The 23,977-nt window shown below is 42.6% G+C and overlaps 1 protein-coding gene across 8 annotated transcripts in view; it reads left to right on the forward strand.

The window, feature by feature from the left end:
- Positions 1-23,977, forward strand: part of TEAD1 (TEA domain transcription factor 1) — a 106,824-nt gene that overhangs the window by 72,057 nt on the left and 10,790 nt on the right. For all 8 annotated transcript variants that reach the window (XM_074150064.1, XM_074150066.1, XM_074150065.1 and 5 more), the window contains 2 exons: positions 1,652-1,776; positions 14,627-14,800. In XM_074150064.1, the coding sequence (XP_074006165.1) occupies positions 1,652-1,776; positions 14,627-14,800 (299 nt within the window). The remainder of the gene's footprint in view (positions 1-1,651; positions 1,777-14,626; positions 14,801-23,977) is intronic.

Below are 23,977 nucleotides of genomic sequence, written 5' to 3' on the forward strand. Positions count from 1 at the left end.
TGCCTTAATTTATTTTAAACTGAGGCTAAAAATTCTTCCAAAACCATATAATTTTAGCCTTAGGTATAAAACATCTCTGTGTATCTGGTTGTTGATAAGTCTTTCCCTCGTGAAGGTCCGGCTCTGCCTGGTACCACTTTGATAACTACCTAATGTTTAGTCTGACTTCCATTGCTCAAATTGATCAAGCCCTTCCCATGGCTACTTACCTTTGCCTTTTCCCAAGTTGTTTTCATGGCTAATTTCAGGAAAGATCATTATTTCTTTGCAGATGATAACAAAATTTATGTCTCCCTTGCCAAATGACCCCATGCTTCTGAGACTGTTTGAACTGCCATTTTCTAACTCTTACTGAGTTTTTTATGATTTTCTAACTTGCTGCTGTCTAATGCTTAAAACTAAGGGTATCCTTTTGCATCCCTGATTATTACCTTTTTTTTTGATGTTCCTTATTTATAACATTTTTTCTAAGACAGACATTTTGAATCGTCTTCTTTTATTCTTCTATGTTTTCTATCAGAATAAGATTATTAGTATTTCTAAATCAGGCAAAACTCACGCATGAGTTTTTGCTTCATTAGAATTCCATTTCATGTCTAACCAGTCACGTTTGTAATTCTGTATTTCATACAAGCCTCACACCTTCATTGCCTAAATTTGAGGGTTGGAGTCAGGTACCATACTCCCATTACGGGATGTAGAAACACACTACCTGTGATCTCTTCCTGGTTCTCAACCTAGTTCAGGATTATCTTTATTTTCTAACATTCTCTTTATTTTCTAACGGTGCCTCTCCCCTGCCTTCCTTGTGCCTGCGTCTCTTCCAGGATCAGTTTTGCCTTCAAGCTGCTGCCTTTCCCTTCTTCCTTTACTGTTTTGTTTCCTTCTCATCTAATTTTCCACGATGAGGAGCAAGAAATAGCATTTATTCTTTCTCTTGAGGTGAATTAGAGATGGTGGTTAACATCCCTTCTCTCTCTAGATCATGTCATTCCATCTTTATTATCAATTTAAAACCTTCTTTTTCTTTTTAGGGTGTGATTCAGCTCTCCACAGTAATTATTTATTATTATCTGTAATATAATGCTGCCTAAAAGCTCCAAAAGAAGTCAAAGACCCAATGTGCAAATACATAGTAAGAGACAGTCCCTTTCTTGGAAACCTTATACTCTAAATAGGAGAGGAGAATTGAGAGTGGCAGAAGAAACAGGCAAAAAGAGAGGTGATTTACTTATAACATGTGGCACATTAGGAGCCAGAAATGGAGCCGAGTCCTCTTGAGTCCCAAGGCAGTAATATCTCCTGTGAGTCTTGCTGCCACTTTCTGAGGAAGGGTCAGCTTTAAGTTTACTTCAAGTCTCTATAAATCTCTATAATCTAGTATATAATTTAAATAGAAATTCTACAGTGAGTTACAGCCCCAAGGAAACAAAGAAGTAGATCTTTTATTTGCAGCATTAATAACTTGCTGGGTTGGGACCTCTTTTTCTACATCTTTTTCTGTGTTTTTCCAATTTTAACTCATTCTGAATTTATTATTTGCTAAAATTAATATAAACATCCAAGGGCTACATGCATAATTCCCGATTATATTTAATTCAGAAAATATAAACTGAGGAATTATTAACTTCATGAAGTTCCTTTATTTTAGGATTTGAGCCCACGTCGGCTCCAGCTCCCTCAGTCCCTGCGTGGCAGGGCCGATCGATTGGTACGACCAAGCTCAGGCTGGTGGAGTTCTCAGCTTTCCTTGAACAGCAGAGGGATCCTGAATCAGTAAGTGTTGCCCTTGTGTCTGCTAATCTTCAGCTCTTCTCTGTTGCTCCCCACCCTCTGAGGGTGCTTTCCAGGGTTAAGCCTGATGGATGGAATACACCTGGTGTTACTGCATTCACTACTACTCAGTGTAATATTCCTTTCACTGCAGTACTGTATTTTCCTTTCTTGCCCTCTTTTTCCCTATTTGCAGAAGTGAGAGGCCTCTCTGAAAGCAGGCGTGATTTGCTATGGCACCTGTCTCACTGTTGACCTAGTTTAGCAGTTGTACAAATTGCATCGTGTTTTTGGCAATAATTCAGTACTTAAATAACTTAAGGCCTAATCTAATTCCTAACAGAAACAAAATCGAGGACTTGCATAAAAACCATGCGTATTATTTTAAATATGTGACATTTGGGGTAGCCTCTGAGTATGAGGATTGTCTCTTTTTCTTCCAGCCTCCCAAGCGTGTGCCATTTAACTGTATCATTTTATTTTGTTAATTGAGGCTACCCATTTAAATGTCCACTCATTCAGTCTTCCTTGATCTTGAATTGTGTCTTTAGGTCCAATCTGAGGTTTGGATATTTTTTTTTTTGATTTAATTTTTCAGGTAGGTTTTGGGTTTGTTTTGATTTTTAGTCTGCGTACTATACCTGCAAGTGTAGTTTATGAAGTTGGCTCTAATGTTTCATTTATTTCAGTTAGCCTTGAACCTTGATATTAATCATCATATATTTACCATGAACATTTGTTAGCAGCATAGCACTGTTTGTACTGCATCGCAAATAAATCAAAAGAGCTTCTTTCAGCTCAAGCCTGAGAATTTTTACTGAGATAATTTCTGAAAAGCAAATACTGTCATGAATGGGTGGTATAGATGGGCCATTCTTGTTCAGATTCCTGGTAAAATACGGTAGCTTGGAGCAGAGAGAAGCTATCACTTGGTCTTTATAATTCAGCGCTGGAAACCATAGCATTTATGGGCTCTGGCCAGAGGTGTTATCCAGGGAGTGTTTATCCTGCATAATGGAGATTGGAGACATAGCTCAGAAACCTTACAACAGAGGAATGCTCCTGGTGGAGAAACATCCCAGTGAAAATATACCATATCTCAACTATTCATACACTAAATATATGGCAGCATGTTGGTTTGGTAAATGTCACGTTTTGCCAGGTTGAATTAACTTGAGGGAGGAAACATTTGGTAGCAGGTACAGTTATCTCAGTTATCTCAGCACTTCTCTGACAGATACTGAATGGTTTCCCTGGGATCTCTCTGCTTTCCTGTGGCCCTGATTCCCATGTTGTCCAGGCAGTCCTGGCTAAAGCTTCATCTTAGTGTCCTCCAGACTGATCCACAGCTGGAATGCCTTCTCCATCCCCAGCCCCACGTACATCCAGACAGTGGTTTGGATTTCCGACACAGAAACACAACATCTAGTTTTCTCATCAGGCAGCCTTATCGATACGCAGCTTTCAGAGTCCTTGGCTTGCTCAGCCCATGTAGCGCGTCCTGCTGATTTATGGGCTCTACCATATCCAGATTGGATTGCTGCACACCAGGATGTTATGTGTGTGCCTCAAGGTTATCGGGAAAACAGGATGTGGCCATGTAATGCTCAGTGTTACTGTGCTGTATGTGAATGAAATGACATGTCAGTGTATTTTGATTTACTGTTTTGCCAGTATACCACCTAATAATCCTTTTCCCATAGGTTCTTATAACGCAAAACTATTTGCAAAACCCATTGGCTTATATGGTGTAGAGCCTCTGTGTATCTGCGTGGCTTTACGTAAAAGAGAGTGAACAAGAGTTCAGCAACTAAGTAACTTTTATGTCTTTCTCTCTAAGAAAAATCTCCCCCAAACCAAGTGTGCTCTTAACAGATAACATGTGGTTGCCCATCACACCGCTGGTGTCTGCAACACGAAACCAGCTGAGTGACGTGAATATATTTGCAACATGACTGACAGACTGAAAATGAGTAGAAGATGATGCTTTGGCAGGGGAAGGAGCCGGGCGTCCTGCTACGCTGTGGTGGCAGGGCTCAGAGCCAGTTGTGCTCACGCACAGTGTGTGGGCCAGTGGCTTGGGGACGTGTTGGGGTTCTCATTTTTCAGGCAGGAGCAGGCAACACATCCACTTGCATTGCAGAGAAAGAGTGGAGGCCTGAATAAAAACATGGTTACCCAGGACGGACCTGTAAATACTATAAAGCCTTTTTTGGAGTAAACTAGTAGTATTTGGAATTCTGGAGGGCGCAGCGAGGTCCACTGGAGCTTGTCCCAGCTTGTGAGCATGAAGCTGAGAAACCTACCTTTTAAATGCAGAGCATTTATGCAGGAGGCTTACTAAGAGAAGAAAGAGCATCAAACTACCCAGACTTGTTTTTAAAAAAAACAGTTACTCGTGTGCTGTAAAATTGCAGAAATGAGACACAAAGAAAAGTCAATTCCCAGTCACGCATGAATCCCAATTTAGGTCATTCTTTACACCCCCGCTGCATACGCAGGGGGGTAGTGCCGTGCAAGGGCTGCATGGGGGCAGCCTGGACTGGCCAGACAGGAGCCGAGGGATGAGCCCCTGTGGGCAGCGTGTCACTGCTGCTGCCCAGGAAAGGGGAGTGAGGAGAAAGGGAAGTGGTGTTTAGATCAAATTAAGTAAATTTGATTAGCTAGGTCTTAAACAAGGGCATTGGAAAAAAACCAAAGGCAGTGTGACCAGTTCCCAAGGCAAACACAGAAGGGTGCTTGCTGAAGAGGCTCTGGGCAGAGGCAGTAGTGCACACCTGCCTCCTGCCAGCCTTCCCTGTCCCCAGTGCACCGAAAGTTGTCCTTGGAGATGAAGCCAACCCCCAGCTTCATTTAGTGCTGTTGAAGAAAATAGGAATTCTGCCTGTGGTTTTGTACATCTTTCTTTGTGTTGGTGCAACATTTTATTGCAGATACAGTTTGTGCAGCATAGGAAGGATGGAGTTTTATTACTTTTTAAATAACAAAATAAGCAAGCCAGGCAAGATGTGTGTTTTGCACAATGTGCATATGAAGTCGTGTAGGCAGGTGCTGTGGTTGCAGCATCTCCCGTATGCCTTTGTGCCTTTGCTGACCTCAGAAGTAAATATGTGTATATGCTGCTACATGAAAGCCATGTAAGAGTTCTCTTATATCTTCCAAAAAAAGATAGGTATATGTTCATTATGTTTCTGACCTTTTACAGAAAATGGCAAAGTATTATTTTGATCAAATGGGTTTCCAACATTTTATTTAAAAAAAAGATGACCCTTCCTTCCTCCTAACCCAAAACCAGGCCAGAAAGCCCCATAGTACTGGGGGCAAATAGACTAGTTCCACCTTAAAATGTAACCTGGAAGTTTATTGAAAAAAGCCTATTTGACATGGCACCTGGGGCCAAGACTCGATGATCCTGGGAGGCCCCTTGCAGTCTATATTCCTGTACAGCAATTAGAAATTGAGGTCTGTCTGCCCATGGTGACTCCCAGCGACTTCAATGGGGCTGTGCATGGACACAAAGGTCCACCCACAGGGAATTCATTGTAGGAGTGGGGCCTTAAACATTTCTGGGGTTCTTCCAATGGCAATTGGTGTTTGAAAGTACAAAAGCTGCTCAATGCCAGGCAGTTATGCTAATTTAGAGTGGGCATTCTGGTGGGTCGGAAATGTGCTCCTTAGAGCCCTGCCACTTGTGGAGGGCTGTTGACTTTTTTCCCTTGCCTAGCTACAAAATTGTTCCATTTACAAAAGAAAAAATTATAGAAAGGAAACAATAAGCAACCCTCACTGTAACTCTGCATGGCAGAAGATAGTCTGGGAGACATAAGATGGCACAGTTGCAGAATCTTGGAATATACTGACTCTGCAGTTAAGGATAGGTAAAATTACTCCTCCTTTTACATGAAAATCAATTCAGTTTACAAATGTCAAGCTGTATTTTCCTTTTGTAGCATTTTGTGCTTTAGTACAATTCCTAAATGTTGCATAGAAACTGCCTTTGCAGGTCCAAACATCAGCGTTTTAGTTCCCTTTAATTATTGCCTACCCTATATAACTGTAATCTCAACAGATAAACAAGTTTATGTACCCATCTGTTGCTTTCAAGACAGGTTTTCCTTAATGGGGGCTTTCTATTTTTACTGTAGTGGTTCAGGACACAGTTCAGGACAAATGCTTAAACCAAGTAATCCCATGTTCCTAACAAGTATAAACGGAATATGCAAGCAGATTAGAAGGATCTAAGCAATTGACTGTTACAGAAGTAGCTATAAAATTCAAAGACTATAACACTGAAATGATAATGATTCCAATTATTTTATTTATATGTGTGTGTATACATATATATATAATTTTTTTTTCAAGCTTGCCTTCCAAACAGGAAATAAATCCTGCCACCACCCAACAAAAAAAGCCCTTTCTTCTCTTCCTCTTTGAGACTTCTCACTCTTGCTGCCACATTCATTTCGACTGCAAGCACTTCAGACAGCTTTACATCTAAAATATCTATATAGGGCTATAAAGAACATGGCTGATGGGCATTTTCAGTATTAATCCACCTATCCAAACTGTCAGTTAGGTCCAAATTTCAAAATGTATTTTAAAAAGTGGTGAAGAAATAAAATATTCTTTATGTTTTAATTCAGGTTTTATTGTTGTTGTAAAAAGGCTTTGTGAGCCATGGGAGAATTGTGCCTGAGAACCAGAAAGTGAAAGCAATTGCTCAAGGGCCATAAAAACAGCCTGCCATCATTAGCCAAATGCAGTAAAATTCACCAAAGTTAATCAAACCACCAAAATGATGAAAAATAAATGAGATCTTTTCAAAAGAAGCCCTCCATCTTTGAACAAATCCATTGTTGTAAGCATTGTTTATCCTTTCTGTATTCCCTGTAAACAGTATAAAAAGCAGTTCAGCATTTCAGTCAAAAGGAAGTCCTTGGTTTAGAATCTTTGTGATGTGAAAGGACAAGGAAGCAAACCCACATTTGGATGAATGTCTTGGAGTGGCAGACTCAGGATTTGAGGTCATTTAAATTTAGAGAAAGTTTAACGAAATGCAGGGGTCATTTATTTTGCAGTGCAAGAGAGCTATGTGCTGGCCCTGGGAAGCAAATGTCATACTCTGTAAATTGTTCATATTCAGGTGTCCATAGTTAGAAGTGCCAAGAAACCACTTTGAGGGGGTCCAGTATTGACACAGGCTCCAATCTTGAAACTGCAGCATCACAGTAGACCTCCCAGCTGGTGGTGTTCCTGGGGGACCACATGGAGATACGGTGGGCAGCCAGGGCCAGCTCCCCCATCCCAGTTGTAGGGTCAGGACATGGGCTCTTCAAGGGAATATCATGGAGTGAAAACACGGTGGAGTGGGTAGAGAGACTGAGCACAGTTTATTCCTCAAAGTTGGCCCATGTTAGGTGCTGAGGATAGGTGGAAAGACCACCAGGGCCTGACTGTGCTTGCTCACTGCTGCCATCACACACACTCTCTCCCTTTTCTCAAAACCCACCACTGCTGCCAGACATTTCCCAGCAAAATTGAAAGTGCTGCTTTTGCATAACTGGAGAGGAGCGCCAGTGCCAGCAGCCATGGTGGCTCCCTCTGCTGGGCCCTGCCCGTGTCCCAGCCCAATGCTCCCAGAGTCCGGGTGCTGAAAGTAGCCAGGGTAGGGGTGGCTACCCCAAATTACACAGGGCACCGACTCTGACCAGGGAGATGTGAAGTCAGGGAGGAGGGAAGGAGCAAGTGAGGGAGGTTGTGGGGTAGCTGGAGCAGAGCCTGGGCACACAGCCCCTGCGATGAGCCCAGGAGAGCTCTAAAATCAAGGGGGTCATCACAGTGGGGGGGCGTCTGCCTCCCACAGCCTTGCACAGCACTGGGCTGTTCCCACAGGAGGAGGAGTAGGGGGATGCATGGGTTGGGTTGGCATTAGCAGTGCAGTGAGCTATGGCTGTATGTATCCCCAGTGCTGCCTGTGTGCTGAACCCCAAGCATCCACCCTCGCACTCGCCCAAGGGGCTTCGTGTCTGGCTGTGCTTCTGCCCCGCATTTTCCCATCTCATTACACTGCAGTTTCCCCTACCCCTACACCCACCCCAAAATTGCTTAGCTGGGCTCCAAAGTCAAGCTCTCAGAAGTTGGGAAATATCCTTGTGCGTCTGCTTTACAATGCAGCAGTTAATTACATGCTTACATGTTTATTTGTTCCTGCTTCATTCAGTGTAGATGTAGATGGCCCTTCTTTGATAAGCAACTATTCAGTAGTTTGTTTTCTTCTGTTGTTGAAATACGTGGCCGCGTGCCCTGCTTGCTGTGCACTATCTAACCTCTCCTCCAAACAGAATTAATAATTCCCCCATTTGCATTTCACAGATGGATTAGTGCAGTCATTTTTTAGATGAAGAAGCATTATTACTCACATTTGACAAACCAAGAAGCTCAGGTGCAAAAGAATGAATGGGCCACTGATTTTGAGGGTCCACTTTGATTTGTCATGAGCCTGATTTTGCAGAATACTTAGCATTATTGAGAGCTTCCTACATTCAGGCATAATTTTCCCATCTGAGCACTCAGCACTTCTGGAATTGGGACTGCAGGGTCTAAAAGCAGATAGGCCAGAAATGAAGGATGCATCTTCAGCGTTACAGGAAAGCTGATGAAAATGTTGTGTGAGCACCTTGCCCAGCCAGCAAGTCCCAGTTTCACACTGGGACTGCTGTGGCAGTAGCTGGGAAATGTTAATGCATCAGGGCTGAGGACTGCCTTCGCTCATCACCTACTTCCCCATTTCTGCAACAAGTAGCCAAAGATGTCCTTTTACTTCACATTCCTGATTCAGTCCTGATACAGATCCAGGCAGGAGTCTAAAGGGGGAAGGTCCTTGAAAGACTAGGCTGACCGTGCAGTTGTATCGTAGCATAAAAGCACGGAAAGTTCAATTAACATTTCACGTCACAGCGTTAAAAACCTTAATAACAGGAGTTGATACAGACTCCAGTTATAGCATTAAAACGTTGTAAATATAACTCCCAGTCTGCTTCAGTGGAGAACAACAGCAACAGGAATGAAATATTCAGTTACTAGTGTTTTGGTAGAAATAAGAAAAATTGTTGGCAGACGAAGTGATTTTCTTACATCAGCAGGAAATTAAACAGCATCAGATTTACAAGATACAGTGAGACAGCACAGCTGAGGCTGGGTAGGGTACAGGTTAGAGCCGCGTGTAGACTGCTGATATACTAGTGATTGTTTTTTAATCAATCCACCCACCTGGATCCTTTTTCCTCCAAAAGCGCAGTTGCTGCCCAGACAGCGGTACATTTTTAAAAGATGGGTTGGACCGGTCAGTGAAGGTACAGAGGGAATCACTGCGTGGTGCCAGGCACTTGAGCAGTGCTGTTTTCTCTCTCTCATTTCAACCAAAGCTCAGGCTGTCCCACCTGCCTTCCACTCAGCTGTCCCTCTGAGCTGTGGTGGTAGTTCTTGTGATCTCCAGTACAGAATATATTCAGCCCAAAGAAAGCCAAGAGGCTGTCCCTCCATGTCAGGACGGGAGACGACCTGCAGCAGAGCCCTTTTAATGTACTTCTCCTTTGTGTGGTGGAGTTTGGGCACACAAGATTACGAGCTGTTCAAGTTGCCAGCCTCTCCCCATAGTATTTTCTCACAGGGATTCGCTGCTGCAAATAATGATATAGACGGCCTCACCTTCGTGGTTGTTATGTTTGAAATTTGCAGGAAGCAACAGGTCTCGTGAAGCATCCCAGCTAGCAAGGTGCTGTTATTAGGCTGTACAGGGCAGACATGGCAGCGAGGTGCTGCCTCCTCCCTGTCCTGCTCAACCGTCCCATGGCTGTGCAAAGTCCAGCAAGCCACCAGCTCGCTGTCCCGCTGCAGGGCCAGGGATGTTTGCAGGGGAGCTTACACCACCCACACCAACGCAGGGGTGCCTCCTGTGCCGTTCACGGGGAGGTTAAACCATCCCTGGGTGCAGCGGGAGGGTGCAGTGCCCTTGCAGTCAGAGTGTCGTGCCCATTAACAAGGTCATCCTCACAGAAATAGCTGCTGTGGGCCCTCTCGTGGGCCACCTGCATTCCACCTTGCTCCACATCCATGTCACCCAGATGGGCCTGGGGAGCTACTCGCCCTCTATGTGCTGCTCAGTATGGTTATGTAGGGCTGCGCAGTTCTGGCGGACAGGAGCAGCGAGAGAGTGGGTACCCCAGCAGCTCTGCGTGCCCAGCTCACCTGCACCAGGAACGTGAAAGGGTTGGCTTCGCTGCTATCTGCATCTTGGCCACCGCTATTTAATAAAAAACTTAGTCCTGTACAGGCTTGTCACGGTTTGGCGTTAGCTCCACAGGTGTGGGGAAGCACGGGGATGAGGCAGAGAAAGCTGTAGCAATTTGCAAACCTGTGTTTCATGGACCAGAAAGGCTGTTGTCTTAGAATTTAAGCGCAAAATTGGTGAGGAGCTGTTACAAATATATACGCTGGCTGATAAAACAAATGTAGGTGATTTGTCTTTGTTCTGCACCAGCTTAAATGCTTGCATCCTCTGCCATTGGCAATTTGTCTTGGTTCTCTTAAATTCCTAAGTGGATTATAATTTTTCTCATGGTATTATTTGACAACAGTCATATTTCATGGCTTTACTACATTCTTTGGATAGTTAGAATTTTTTTAAGGAAAAGAGCTCAGTAAGAGGTAGCCATCTCCAGGGCATGTTGTGTAATGCAGATGCTGAAGACATAGCTGAAAACGTTCTTTGTATTTTTATGTAGTTTTTATCCTCAGAAAATACAGGATTTGACCTATGATGGTTTACAGCAGTTAAAGCACATTAATACCTCAATGCTGGATGCAAATCCTTTAAATGCTGTAGCATGAGTAAATTCCTCAGCACCTAATGTACTTCAATGACTCTGGAATATTCAGTTTAAAAGAACAGTGAATTCTCAATATAATGAGGATGTTTTTAAGCTTTTCAGACACTAATGGCTCAAAAATATAGGCATAAAACTTGGGTTCTTTGCTTTTATCTATGCACATATTCTTGTCATGGAGTATGATTGTATAAAAACGATAGGGATCATTTCAGTAGCCATTTACCCTGCTCCTAATATTATATTATCGTTTGTTAGTTCATAGAAATATGGCATGTCTAATTAGGTTAGTAATGATCGTACTTAGCATAGGAATTGCAGCAACATAAGGAGAAAATAATCACACATTGCAATATCAAAATAAACATTTCTGTCCTAAGAATGTTGTCAGGTGATGTCATACCATCTGTCCTACTGCACTCGCTCAGAAATTTTGCTGCAGCAGCATCTGGTACTTTGGCGAGCTCCACAGACAACTGTGGTAGCTTTACAGCTGCCTTTAACTTTAATATTTAAACAGCATTAAGACTTCATGCTCCATGTTCCTATAAATGTGTTTGCTTCTGCTGAAGTTTGGATACTGAGCAATTTGTATATTTTCCTGGTTTGCAGAATAAGGTAGAGTTTGTGAATTGTCTTGGGAATTTGCAGTTGCCAAACTATAAAATACAGCTCTCCCTTCCTCCTTCACTCCACAGTGAAGTGGACCTGGGAGAGGGACACCTTTTTGGCGAGGACACTTTCCAGGGTGCAAGAGAACCTGAGCCTTTGCTTCTATTCCTATAAAAATATGGTTATTTGTACGATCTGGAACAACACCAGCAGAGAAGACTGAGAGGAAGCAATCCCAAAATAAATAATAACCCGGTCACTACTGGTGGGGACGGTTTTTCAAGCCCTTACTCTGAACAAGGAGGAGCAAAGAGATGCTTTGGGACATCTCACATCCCCAGGGAGAGTACAACTGCTGGGCACACCTGGGCAGGCTACAGGGGTGCTGGGGAAAGGGAAATGTTTTGGTTTAATTTTTCAGAGAGGTCAGAAGTGCTTGCCTCAACTGGGGAACTCTTATCATTCTCCTTGAAAAATTGAGATGTTTGCCTGATGGCAGATAGGCTTCCATTGATAGCCATGTTTGGTGACCCAGCCTATGCCCTGTCCTCCTGTGCTTTAGCCCTGGTAACTTAGGAAAGCAACAGGAGCAGGTTTCTTCAAGTGTGGCCAGCAGGTCGTGGGAGGTGATTCTACCCCTCTACTCTGCTCTCGTGAGACCCCACCTGGAATACTGTGTCCAGCTTTGGAGTCCTCAACACAGGAAGGACATGGACCTGTTGGAATGAGTCCAGCGGAGGGCCACAAAGATGATCAGAGGGATGGAGCACCTCCCCTATGAAGACAGGCTGAGAGAGCTGGGGTTGTTCAGCCTGGAGAAGAGAAGGCTCCGGGGAGACCTTACAGCAGCCTTCCAATATCTGAAGGGAGCCTACAGGAGAGCCGGAGAGGGACTCTTTGTCAGGAGATGTAGTAACAGGACAAGGGGTAATGGTTTTAAATTGGAAGAGGGGAGATTTAGATTAGATATTAGGAGGAAATTCTTTACTGTAAGGGTAGTGAAACACTGGAACAGGTTGCCCAGGGAAGTTGTGGATGCCCCATCCCTGGAAGTGTTTAAGGCCAGGCTGTATGGGGCTTTGAGCAACCTGGTCTAGTGGGAGGTGTCCCTGCCCATGGCAGGGGGGTTGGAACTCGATGATCTTTAAGGTCCCTTCCAACTCTAACATTCTATGATTCTTGGCTCCCTTTCTTGTGTTCCTGGCAGTTCCCAGGTATATGGGGCACTGATACATTTTACTGAGGTCAAAGTTTTTCAGTTGGCAGAAAGATAAGTATGGCTTTTAGTTACTTACAGTATTGCAGGCTAAGTATGTGACAACAGTGTCAAAAAAACAAAAGTTGGAGACATGGTGCTTTCTCATATTATTTTGCATTTTTTGTTTTGTTTGTTTTGTCATGTTAAAAATGTCTCCTTAGTCCACTTTTGCCACTACTGCATGAGGTAACGTGTTAAATCTGACCGTGGGCACTGCTATGGTAGTCACTTATGGTTGCCAACCAGTGCAATTTCCTGTATCATATGTAAATGATCAGCGTGCAAGCTAGATCAGCCTTGGGTGAGGGTTAGCTGGCACATGCTCACAGGCACACTCCTGCATGCATGCATTCAGCTCCCCGCCCCCCATTTATTTCTCTGCCATGCCTGTTTTCCTCTTTAAGGTAGAAATAGTTCTCTTTGGATCAACTCTGCCCTTTTTGTGCTCCACATGCACTAAGTAAAGGGTGGACAAGTTTTCCACTTGTGCAGAGGAGAAGCTGGGAAGGCATTATTTTGAAATAGGGCTGCAAGAAAAATCCACGGAACCGGTGCTCTCAGACTTGGATTTGCTTGTGCAAACATCTTAATAAAGTGTTACCCTTTCCTTTTTCCTTCCAACAAATTAAAAAAGAAATACAACCGTGTAAAAAGCACGGAACGTATCTCATTTTTAGCCCTGTACACAGATGAGTGTTCTGTGATTCTAAATTCAGATTTCACTGTGCAAGATGATTTTTAAATAGATTTCCATTTAATTTCCTAAGTGCAGAAATCTAGCCAGTCCATTTCCTTTTCCCCAGAGTTTTGGACATCTGCTACGGAAGACTCCGCTTACACCAAAGGAAGGCTCTGAGTGGATGTCCAATTAATTTAGATTTGTCACTTCAATTTGTTCATTCGGCAGGTATATTGTAAACAAAATAGCTTAAATGAGGTCTGCTTTGGGGTTTTAAATATTTTATTTGTGCTTAGCTTTTGGGAATTGTCCCTTATATACAGCATCTGTTCAATATTTCTAGTTTTCTAGTGTTCATTGACTGCATATCAGCTTTCCTTTAATTGAGTTAGCAAAATGTTTTGTGATCTACATGGTTAAAAACCCCAATGTTTAATCCTGCCACTCTCAAGCTCCTTCACTCTGCTCACACAACGCTGAGCGGCTGATTGACTAGCAGAGGGTCTTCAGGGTTCGTCCTTCCACTTTCATTTGAGGTGCTGGAAGGTGCTCTCATCTTGGAGAAATGGCAGCCCCTAAAAGACCATTTTAGAGTCAGCAGGGGGCTGCTGTGTACTTCACTGGGCCAAGGATTTCCTCCAGGGAGGAAAGGCTTTGCTGAGGTGATTCCTGTGATTATAATGAAGTGCAAAGTTAAGAAATAGGAAATTGAAGCTGAATGTGTTTTGGCAGAGATGGTCATCTATAGAGCTGGCTCCCGAGGGAAGTGGTAGAAGTTTGGCTCTTTAATATTACATGGGTCAAAATACTGGAGGACACACAATTAGTACTACTTTTACAGTAACAGCAACACAGAGTAACTGGCCTTCTTGTTATTGTCGTTCTGGAGTTAAAAGAAAAACCCTTTCATCTCTTTTAGTTAAGGGGCATTAGCATGCGCTATGGATAGAGGTTTGGGGTTTTTTAATAGACAAACAGGAGGTATATGTGTGGCTTTGTGGTACTAGCAGAAATTTAGACTCTGAGGACATGTGACATTAAAAGGCATGGATTAAAGAGGCAGAAATAGGCTTTCCTCGTGAGCATATTCATCTTATTACGCTCTGCGAAGGACTCTCTATCATTGTGCTGCCACTGGGTCTTTCAGTGTAAATTACTCCCTTGAAGATGACCATGTTTTGTGGTTTGCAGTAGGGACACAGGTTTTTTGATGTTGACCCCTGTTCGCAAGGAGCTACGACACAATCACTAAGTTGTTCATGGAAATCATACTGCAGAAAATCATAGTCCCAGGAGTAATGTGCAAGTCATTTAATCCATCAAAGCACGCTACCCTCTGCAGGAGCTCACGCAGACCCGTGTCTTAATAAACCTCTGTTCTTTTTGTACAGCACTGATTTTCCTGTTTCTTTCTTACAGTACAATAAACACCTCTTCGTACACATTGGACACGCTAACCATTCTTACAGTGACCCATTGCTTGAATCGGTGGACATTCGTCAGATTTATGACAAATTTCCTGAAAAGAAGGGCGGTCTAAAGGAACTGTTTGGGAAGGGGCCCCAAAATGCTTTCTTCCTCGTAAAATTCTGGGTGAGTAAGACATGATGTGAAGAACCTCTTGTGTAGATAAGGCCTGTGTTTAGTGTTTAGCACCCTTCGGGTTCTTGTGGAAATTTCTTCTGTCATCATTTAAAAGTGCAAAAGCTGTATGTCCTTCAGGTAGGACGCTGGCCCAGAGCCACTCTTGTTGACAGCTCCTCAAGAATCAAGAAGTCTGTGTTGCAAATGACACACAAAGGCAGATCAGTGCTTCAACTGTGCTTGACACAGCTGCCGGGTTAGGAGCAAACAGGTAACCAGAGCCCTGGTTTGGAAATGGGGAACTGCCATCTAGTGGTTCAGGAAAAAACGGGGAAGCACAGAAATGGAGACTGCTTTTTAGTATTTCAAATGTTGAACTCTTGCCAAATGCAAATAGTACAAGAATCAGTCCACGCTTATGCAGGTAGGACCAAGCAGGATTTGAACTGAGGGTGCAGGAGGATGACTGTGAGCCTGGGATGGTTCCAGGGTTTTTCTTAAAACATTTTTTGATTGCTAGAGCACATCTGCTTTCCCCTTGCCTTTTTGTTAGTCAGCCATGGGACTCTGCTCCAAAAGTTGTATCTATTCATATGTGTTGCGAGCAAGAGTGAAAACCAAATTTGAATAGAAGGTTGAGATGTTGTGTATTGATCTAGTTGTGATAAATTTCATTGATACATCAGATTTTTCTTATTGCATTTACAAAATCTCATGTTCGCGATGCTATAGATTCATTGAAAAGGATCATCAAATCTCTAGGCTGGACCTTAAGCTTACGCTAAAGCTTTTTCTACTCATTGATTTGTTGGCACATTTTTTGTGGTATATTGCTTTTCATAGCAATAGTTATAATATAAACATTTGAAATTTGTCTTTTAAAACATCAGTGATAGGGGCATATTCAGGGTCTAATTACAGGGTGGACAGGTTGATGGTGAAACCAGAAAAGGTTGATCTGGGATCACTGCTTATGATCAGATTTCCTGGTGTTTATTGCTTTCAGTTAAAGTTTATCTATGTGACCTGAAATACTCTCCACCTTGTACATACTCCAGACTTCATGTCTTGCCAAAAGTTTCTGAGGCACCAGATTTGGAACTGGAAACTGGGAATGAGGGAGACTCTCTTTTCGCAAATGTGGATGTAGAAGGCGTAAACCACTGAGCAGGATCTGTGCTGGACTGCAGAAGAAATCAGTTGAGAAATTCATGGGGCTTAAAACGGGGTGTGGGAGCTGTAGACGAAACATTTGAGGGCTGGCTGAACAAAGAGGCCAGGAACAGAAGGCAGCAGAGAACTGGGAACTGAAACACAGCAGGCACCAGGAGCCTGGGAAAGGCAGGTGAGAATGTAGTGTCAAAAAGAAGGAGGCAGTGGCATAAGGAGGCTGCAGGGAAACATAGGGATGAAGGCATGGAGCAGAGACAGGTATGTGAGAGGTGGGAACAGGACAAGTGTAAGGGCAGAACAAATCTGGCTACAGAGGAATAGGGCCTGGAGGTAAAGGGTCTGTGACCACTAAGTACATCTTGCAAAATTTGGGCGTGAACTGAGGACTGTCATCTCACCAATCCACTTTGCATAATAAATACTTGCAAAACCTGCTGGCAAAATGAATGTCACCTCACTTGCCTGTTCTCAGTTCCCACAGAGACTGACAAGCTTCAGACTTTATATTAGACATGGAAGCAGCAGGGATTTGTGATACAGTCTTTGATATGTTGTATATTCTGCTTTTTTCTCCATGTGGAAACTGATTTTCAGGCACACTGAATGCTCAAAGATGTATCTAAAGCTGGTATAGATCCTCTTTGGATCATTAAGGTCTGTATTGTACTCATGACTTCGAAAATTCAAGTCCCAGCCTTCTCTGCTTGATCTCCTACAGGCGGTGCACACCTTTAACACTCTTGCCTCAGTTCCCCATCTGTAATATAGGGTATGACACTATCCCTTCACCTCAGGTAGTCATTGAGAAATCAAACTCCTGGCCGTTTATAAAAAATCAAGATAAGGCCATGAAGAAAACCTTTATAAAATTAGTAATTTTGTGTTCAGCACAGGTTTTGAGTAGTGTTCAGGAAACATGGACTTGGGCCACACTGAGTAATGAAGACAAAGAAATTTTGTGTAGATGCTCAGAGGGCAAGTGTGGAGTCGTGTAGCTAAAGACTGTGTCATGATGCAGTTTGGCAGTCAGGATGTGCAGGCAACTTCAACATTTCTTAACCTCGCTGTGCCTTCCAACATAATGGTGTTTTAATACAATTTTGTGTTGTATTAACTTAGAGATTAAAAACATACAGTGCTAACGTCCTTCTAAGTTATACATTTAAAATGTGATGAGAATGCCTTCCTGAGCCACGACCTTAAAAGAGGCCAGTGGATTTTCTCTCCGTTGAGTGTGTGCAGCAGAGGGAAGGTGCCAGGGGCAGTGTTTGGGTGTAGCAAGAGTCACAATGGATGCCCTTCTAGTAATAAACTTCACACCAGTGCCCCTCAGCTAGCAATATGTATAGGAAAAACAGAAGATGGCTGTGTAATTAGTCATGACAATTATATCCTAAACTGTCAGCTTGCTGTCCTTTATTTATTTCACCACAATAGGTCATTTCTTCAGAAAAAAGGACATTGCTCCCATTTTTACGGGGAGTGTTGAGAATCTGTTCTAAACAGTCATATATTAGCAGTGTAAAACTGGCAAAGGTTGCTGACAATCTTTTGGACCCTACTAGTAACTTCAAGTTTATTAGTATGAAAATAGATTAAATTTTGTATTCTTGTCCTTTTCTTTTAAATTAAGTATCTGTATCTGAATCAGTATTCACTCTCTCCTTATCATCTGCTACCTCCTCCTACTCCAAAAGTTCAACTTCTCCCAGGTTCTATTCATGTTGTGTGGTTATTGCTTACTTACAATGCTCTCTCACCCCTTATTTAACAATGTCCCCATCCCCTCCTTTCTCTTGTCTCTCCCTTCATTATCATTTAGCCATCAATAGTTTGCTCAGTGCTGTAAGCTACTGAGTGCACCCTAGCATCAGTGTCCAGTGACAGTCCACCTTTTGGTGGAATTTGATTGTAACGTGAGTAAAAGAGGAATATGGGTTTGTGTTAGGCAAGTAAGTACAGGTGAGAAAGCACTGCAAGGAGAATCAACAAAAGAAAAACGGGAACTATGAGTGAAAGGAGTCGAGGGAAACCAGAGAAGGAAAGAAGGCGGGTGTCGTGGCATGTGGAAGCTTGAAAGCGAAGGTGAAGATTTGATGCCAGAAGGGATGGTGAGCCTGTAAATGGATTTAAAGAGAAGTCAGCATGTCGCTGGAGGCAGCAAAAAGGGTATTTTGTTTAGACATTAAACCCAGTGTGGAAAGGAAAGATGGGAAATGGGAAGACCAGAGACAAGCACTTACATTGAGGATGACTAAGGCAGAAAGTGGCTTAGCTCTGGCAGCCAGGAAGAATATATTCCTCTTACTCTTTCCCATTTACTTCTGCTTGAGGCTTCTCAGCAGCATGGTTTTCCCTGTAACAAAGATAATATGGTTTGATTACAAAAAAGTGGGAGGGAAAGGTCTGAGATCTTGCAAGAAGACATTTAGCAATTGTGGAGTTGACTTCACAAAGCATCGCAGGTATGAGTACAAAACAAAGCGTTGCTTTGCTTTGCAGAAGTTTATTGGTTCATACAGATTATATCTCCTGTGAAATACAGCCTGACGCTGGGAATGGCTGAGCTTCTGGCCTCAGTCCTGGTGACACATCTGGACATCACACTTTTGGGCCTCTTTCTACCTCACAGGGCAGGAGGTATAAAAGGACGAGAATTCTCCTTTTACATCACCTCAAACAACCAACCTCACAGCCCCGCAAAGCAATTTCCATGTCCTTATGTCCTTCCATGTCCTTGCATCTTGAATGCAGTGGCTCTTATCCCAGGTGGTCAGTGGGAACCAGAGACTTCAGGGAAGTCACCCCAGAGAGAGGCTTTTACGGTAATAGATAGAAGGGGCTTTACTTGGTATGTTGTGCACTCAGTACTATGAGTAGATAAGCAACAACGTACTAATGATAAAGCACAGGAAATTTGTGTGACAATGATATGAAACCAGAGATTACAGGGATATAAAATGAAAACAAAAATAAAGGTTTTTAAATAAATGTAAAAGTTATTTGCTAGAACAGTGTTGAGGAATTCAGGCAAGGCTGCAGAATATCTGCAGATGAAACCTTTCCCTGGATGGTGCAGGTTGAGTGCACAATCCTGCTTCTGTTACCTCAGTCACTAACAAAATAAACCCAATCTATGTAAAACAATCAGGTATGATTCATACCATCCAATCTTTATCTGAGTAAGGTCAACATACCCATTGGTTAGTTTATACTGGAACTGTTTTTGTGACTTGAGAAAAGCACTGAAGTTTTCTGGTCTTTGAAGTTCTGATTAGCCTATCTAAAAGCTAAGTCAACACATGTTGCCTCTATTGGTTTCTTTTATTGGTTGAAGTTCCACTCAGATTGATGTCTAATGCTATCCCCACTGACTACTCGCTACTATTCTTAAATTACCTAGGACTAAATAATAAGCTTAGGCCTCCTGAAAGAGTTCAAGCTAAATGATAGATCACACCTCCAGCTCTACCCCAAAATGTCTGTCTAAAACACTGTAGCTGCCCTTGCCTTCCTGGCCCCTAGTTCCAACTGCCCAGCGCTCTGCCTCCTCTGGCTCTCCACTTACTCTTGCGGGAAGCTGATGGTACATCTGTCCCACTCACATCACCTCCCTTTTGAATCCGGTGTTTCTCAGCCGCATCTCCAGTACCTTCATTTTGACTCTGCTGTTACGAGCACATACACGTCCATTGACTCTGGCAAGGGAATCGCTCTAGGAAGGCACAAGACATTAGCTCCCTTTATGCCCCTGCTAGCTTTGCTAGCTCTGGACCTTGCCCCTATTTAGCACTAGTTCATCTGGCAATCACTTTTCACTACTAAGAGCACCTTTAACATTAATTCAGCAGTGCGTGTCTGTCTGCTGCAGCCTAGGCTAAATTCTTCTGGTTTTGCTAGTTATTTTTCTCTCTTGTTTTGCCTCAGCCCCCAATAGCAAAGTCTGAGGCAGGGATTCTCTTTTTGCATGACTTCTTCATGTAGCTTGCGGTATCGTGCAGTGGGCCTATGCCTCCGTTGGGATCCTGAGTGCTGGTGTAAGCACACCTTCCAGTAATGTGGCCATGGGTTTTGTGTCTCTGACACTGCCAAACGCTCCGTGCCAAGCCTGAACTCTGACTTCTGCAGCTACAGGAACAGTTATGGGAAGGAAATGTATCTCAGAGGAGAGATGTTTTCTAACTAGTGGCAAAGGGAAAAAACAGCTGATATAAATTAATATTGGGCTGTCAGGCTTTCTACTGATCTGATCCACTGGCTTAATTTTAAATGTTTACAGTAGCTTGAACTATTCTTCAAACTGAGGAAAGCTTAGTCAGAGCTCAGTGCAACTCTGAAATAAAGACCCAAACTCATCTGAAGATGCATGGATGATATTAATTAATGTTTAAAATGAATGCTTCTATTTGCAGGAATCTGCAATGCAAACTAGGAGTTTTAGAAAGTAATGCATATTGTAATTAGGGCAAGCTTTTAAAGATGCTTTGAAGTCCTAAACATTTTTGAAATTCAAATGTGGGATGGAAATAAAGGAATCTACACAATAAAGGGGCATTAAATTATGTCCCCCCAAATTTCACTGTTTTATAGATGTAAATATATGCCATAATTAGTGGTAAGTAACATGAGGAGGATGGTTAAGTTTATTCCTATTCTTATTCAAAACAGCTGTGGCATGAAAAATAATGCTCCTTCTCTTTGTGATACACTGGAACAAACAATTTACCCATGTAATCAGTGTTCAGAAATGGCTTGCGCCTGTGGTCTCCTCCCACCCCCTCCTGAATTTATCCCCATGTGTCTCCAGCCGTCTTAAAAGGTGCAGAGATTCTTTGTGCCCGTCACTCACACACACACACACAATTGTGGCTACTGCCTTAATTTTTTTCTCTCTATTTTTACATGTAATTTATATTGCATAATCTAGAATCTTGGATTTCCCTCCACATACACACAGACACACACGCACACTCGCCAGCTTTGACTGGCAAATGATCTGCAACTCGCAAATGGGATCTGTAATGTGAATGGGTCTATGGCCAGCATGCAAATGTATGCAAAACAAATTAGATATGGAAGAAAGCAGACATCCATTTTCTTTTCCCCATCACAACCCTGTTGGTGCAGGGAGCTCACGCAGTGCTTGTGGAGGACCCCTTCGCAAATTGATGCAAGGGCATTAGCGCTTGAGGCTGGATAATGAGTGGAAGGGGCCGAGCAGCTGGGAAGCCGGAGCAGCTTGGCCTGTCCATCACAAGCCCAACCATGTGGCAGAGCTGGACGCGATTCCCGAGCTGCAGTGTAACGCGCGGTGAAACGTGCCAGCAACCCAGATGCTCCCGTTGGAAAAAATTGCTTCACAATTTGGAATCTCCGCTCTTTGATCACTCTTTGGAGAGGAGGAGGGGAGGCGTGATGCAGTCATATGAGTAACACACCTCCCTGCAGTCAGCAGTTGTTAAAAACTATATGTTGTTAATAAGTGACCTTATGTGCTTAATGTTAACTACTGAATGCCAGTGTAAATTGTTCTGGCCCTCCCCAGATCCCACTGTTTCCAGTAGGTGCTGTTTTCCTTCTACTCAGCAAGAAGGATTTAGACTCTTCTCGGCAATTTTTGCTGGAGTTGCTTTTTTGTTAGCCAAAGCTGTTATTATTACACAAGCGCTCTACCCTCTGCCCCCCGCCTTTAACACAGAGCCTGAGAGCTCTTCTGAAGTGAACGTGAAGATTTTTTTTATATTTATTTTTACTTTTTATTTTGGTTTCAGCCAGCTCTGGTTTGGTGCCTGCTCTGGCACACCGGCAGAAGCTTCTCCATGCCTCATGTCAGACACTTGGTACTCTTAATATGTAATATTTTCAGTGCTACCCATTGACAAGATATGCTTTATTAATGAATTAATCATGCTCTTACACAACCACTGTAGATAGCGTGCCAGAAAGCTGAGTGCCTCTCCCATCTCCAAATGCATTCAGCCAATATAAATCTCAGCTCTTAGAAATAAATCAAAATTAGTTTTACTCTCGAAAGTAAAAAAAAAATAATAAATTGCATTTGTGTTTTAATTTGGGTTTTTTTTCTTAAATTGTATTGATCTTGCATTTTAAAATTCAATGAGTAAATGGACTCCTGTTCATCACATGTGATCATGCCTCCATTCAAAAGGTTATTTATCTGTATATGCTACAACAGTGCTCATCAACCCTAATTCCTGGTCAGAGCATAGTTGCACGAGAAGGTGTACAGAAGGGAAAGCTGGTTTACAGCCCAGGAAGGCTTGCCGTCTAAGTCTAAAATACAAGAGAACAGCTAGAGCCAGAGCACCAAGGAAATAATGAGACAAAGCTGGTTGCGGCATGAGAGGCTGCAAGCACAGCACTCCAGAAGCTTTTTGACTACGGTCACTTTTTTTTTCACAGGGATCATTGGAAAAGGAAATTATAAGGAGAGGGTTAATTGAGGTTAATAAGATAAATTCCTATATTTCAATTTTGCTATTATTATATTTACCTAGCCTTGCCTCTCCTGTAATATAGGCAGTGAGTCTCACTAAGTAATGTCTATCTCCGGAAGCCTACTTGAACCAGAGCATCCCTGTTAGTTAGTTATTTAGCTTGGTTAAAAAAGACCCCAAGTAATAGTGATTCCACCACATTTGAAAATTACGCCAGCATTTAATTGCCATCAGGGTTGCCAGCCTTTGTTTTGTTTCTCATTTAGCTTTTGCGCAGCTTTAGCTTTCTGTCTTTTAATGTCCTTTTCTGCGAGATTTAATCTATCAGAAGACTCTTCCCCATGTAGCAACTTGTAGGCTATGACAAAGTCGTGGAAAAACTTCCCTTGGAAAAAGTAAGTAGATGGAGTTTCATTAGTCACTCACTACAAAGGATGTTTTCCAGACCTGAAATCATTCTTGTAACTCTTTTCTGAACACTTTCCAATTTTCCAACATCTTTTCTAAAATGTAGACACAAAAACTGCAATCAATGTTGTACTAAGCATCCCGCTAAAACTGAATACCAGGGTAACACATCACCTTATTCCTGCTCAAAGCTACATCTACAGCTCTCATAGCCACAGCAGTGCCCACTTTTAGCACAGCCTTTTATGGTTTGTGGGGTTTTTTTTCTTTTTAAATAGTCTCATAATCTTTTTTTTTTGGGGGGGAGGGTGGGGCGGAAATCCTCTGAGTTTTAATTAGGACCCACTTTCATCAGTTCAAGAAATACAATTTTACTTTCAGGTGTATGTGTATGACTTACTATGTAAAGCCATAACAATATAATTAGCAAGTGCTTCACTATCATTTTTTAACCAAAGGTTTGTATTTTACCAGAAGTGATCGTCTTTCCTTCTTTTCAAAAAGTCTTCAGCATGGAACAAAGCTTTCAGCCCCTGCTTCAGAATCCTTCCTTGACATGACAGTCCCCTCTTTGCAATGGTACCCGCTCCTTGCTAGTGTTCATGGACTCGGCCTCTGGGGAAAAATTTTGAATGCGGACTGGGGCAAGATTTGTTTCAGTATGTGAGAACAGACAAAATTCTTGCAGTATTAAAAGAGGCTTTGGTGAAGCCTTCATCTAAAGGTATTTGCTGTTGCCAACTCTTACGATTTTTATGTTGGTGTTAGACTTTTTGGAGGAGTCTTAAAGCTTCAGCCCTCAGCGGTTTGTAATTAGTTGAACATGAAAACTGTTGTTTAAAAGGAAAAGTCTGTCTTTCCTTGAAAACATGTTTGTTGTGTGCTAGACTCAAAAAAAATCAGAGCAAATTAAGCAAATAAAAATCATTCACGTCTATATTATCATCATGGGACTTTTGCAACAATGTCGTGATTGCGTAAGAGTAAATCACGACATTTGAGTGATAAATTCAAGGATTCCTTATTCAAACATCAGGACCCCAGCCTGTATTTTTTGTGTACACAGGACTCCTGGTGATTTCAGCAAGAGTTGGAAGAGCTGTGGGAGTGATCAACAGGGTGCCAGATGGCCACATGTGTTACTTTT

The sequence above is a fragment of the Numenius arquata genome, chromosome 6 (genome assembly GCF_964106895.1).
Source record: "Numenius arquata chromosome 6, bNumArq3.hap1.1, whole genome shotgun sequence".
Lineage (NCBI taxonomy): Eukaryota > Metazoa > Chordata > Aves > Charadriiformes > Scolopacidae > Numenius > Numenius arquata.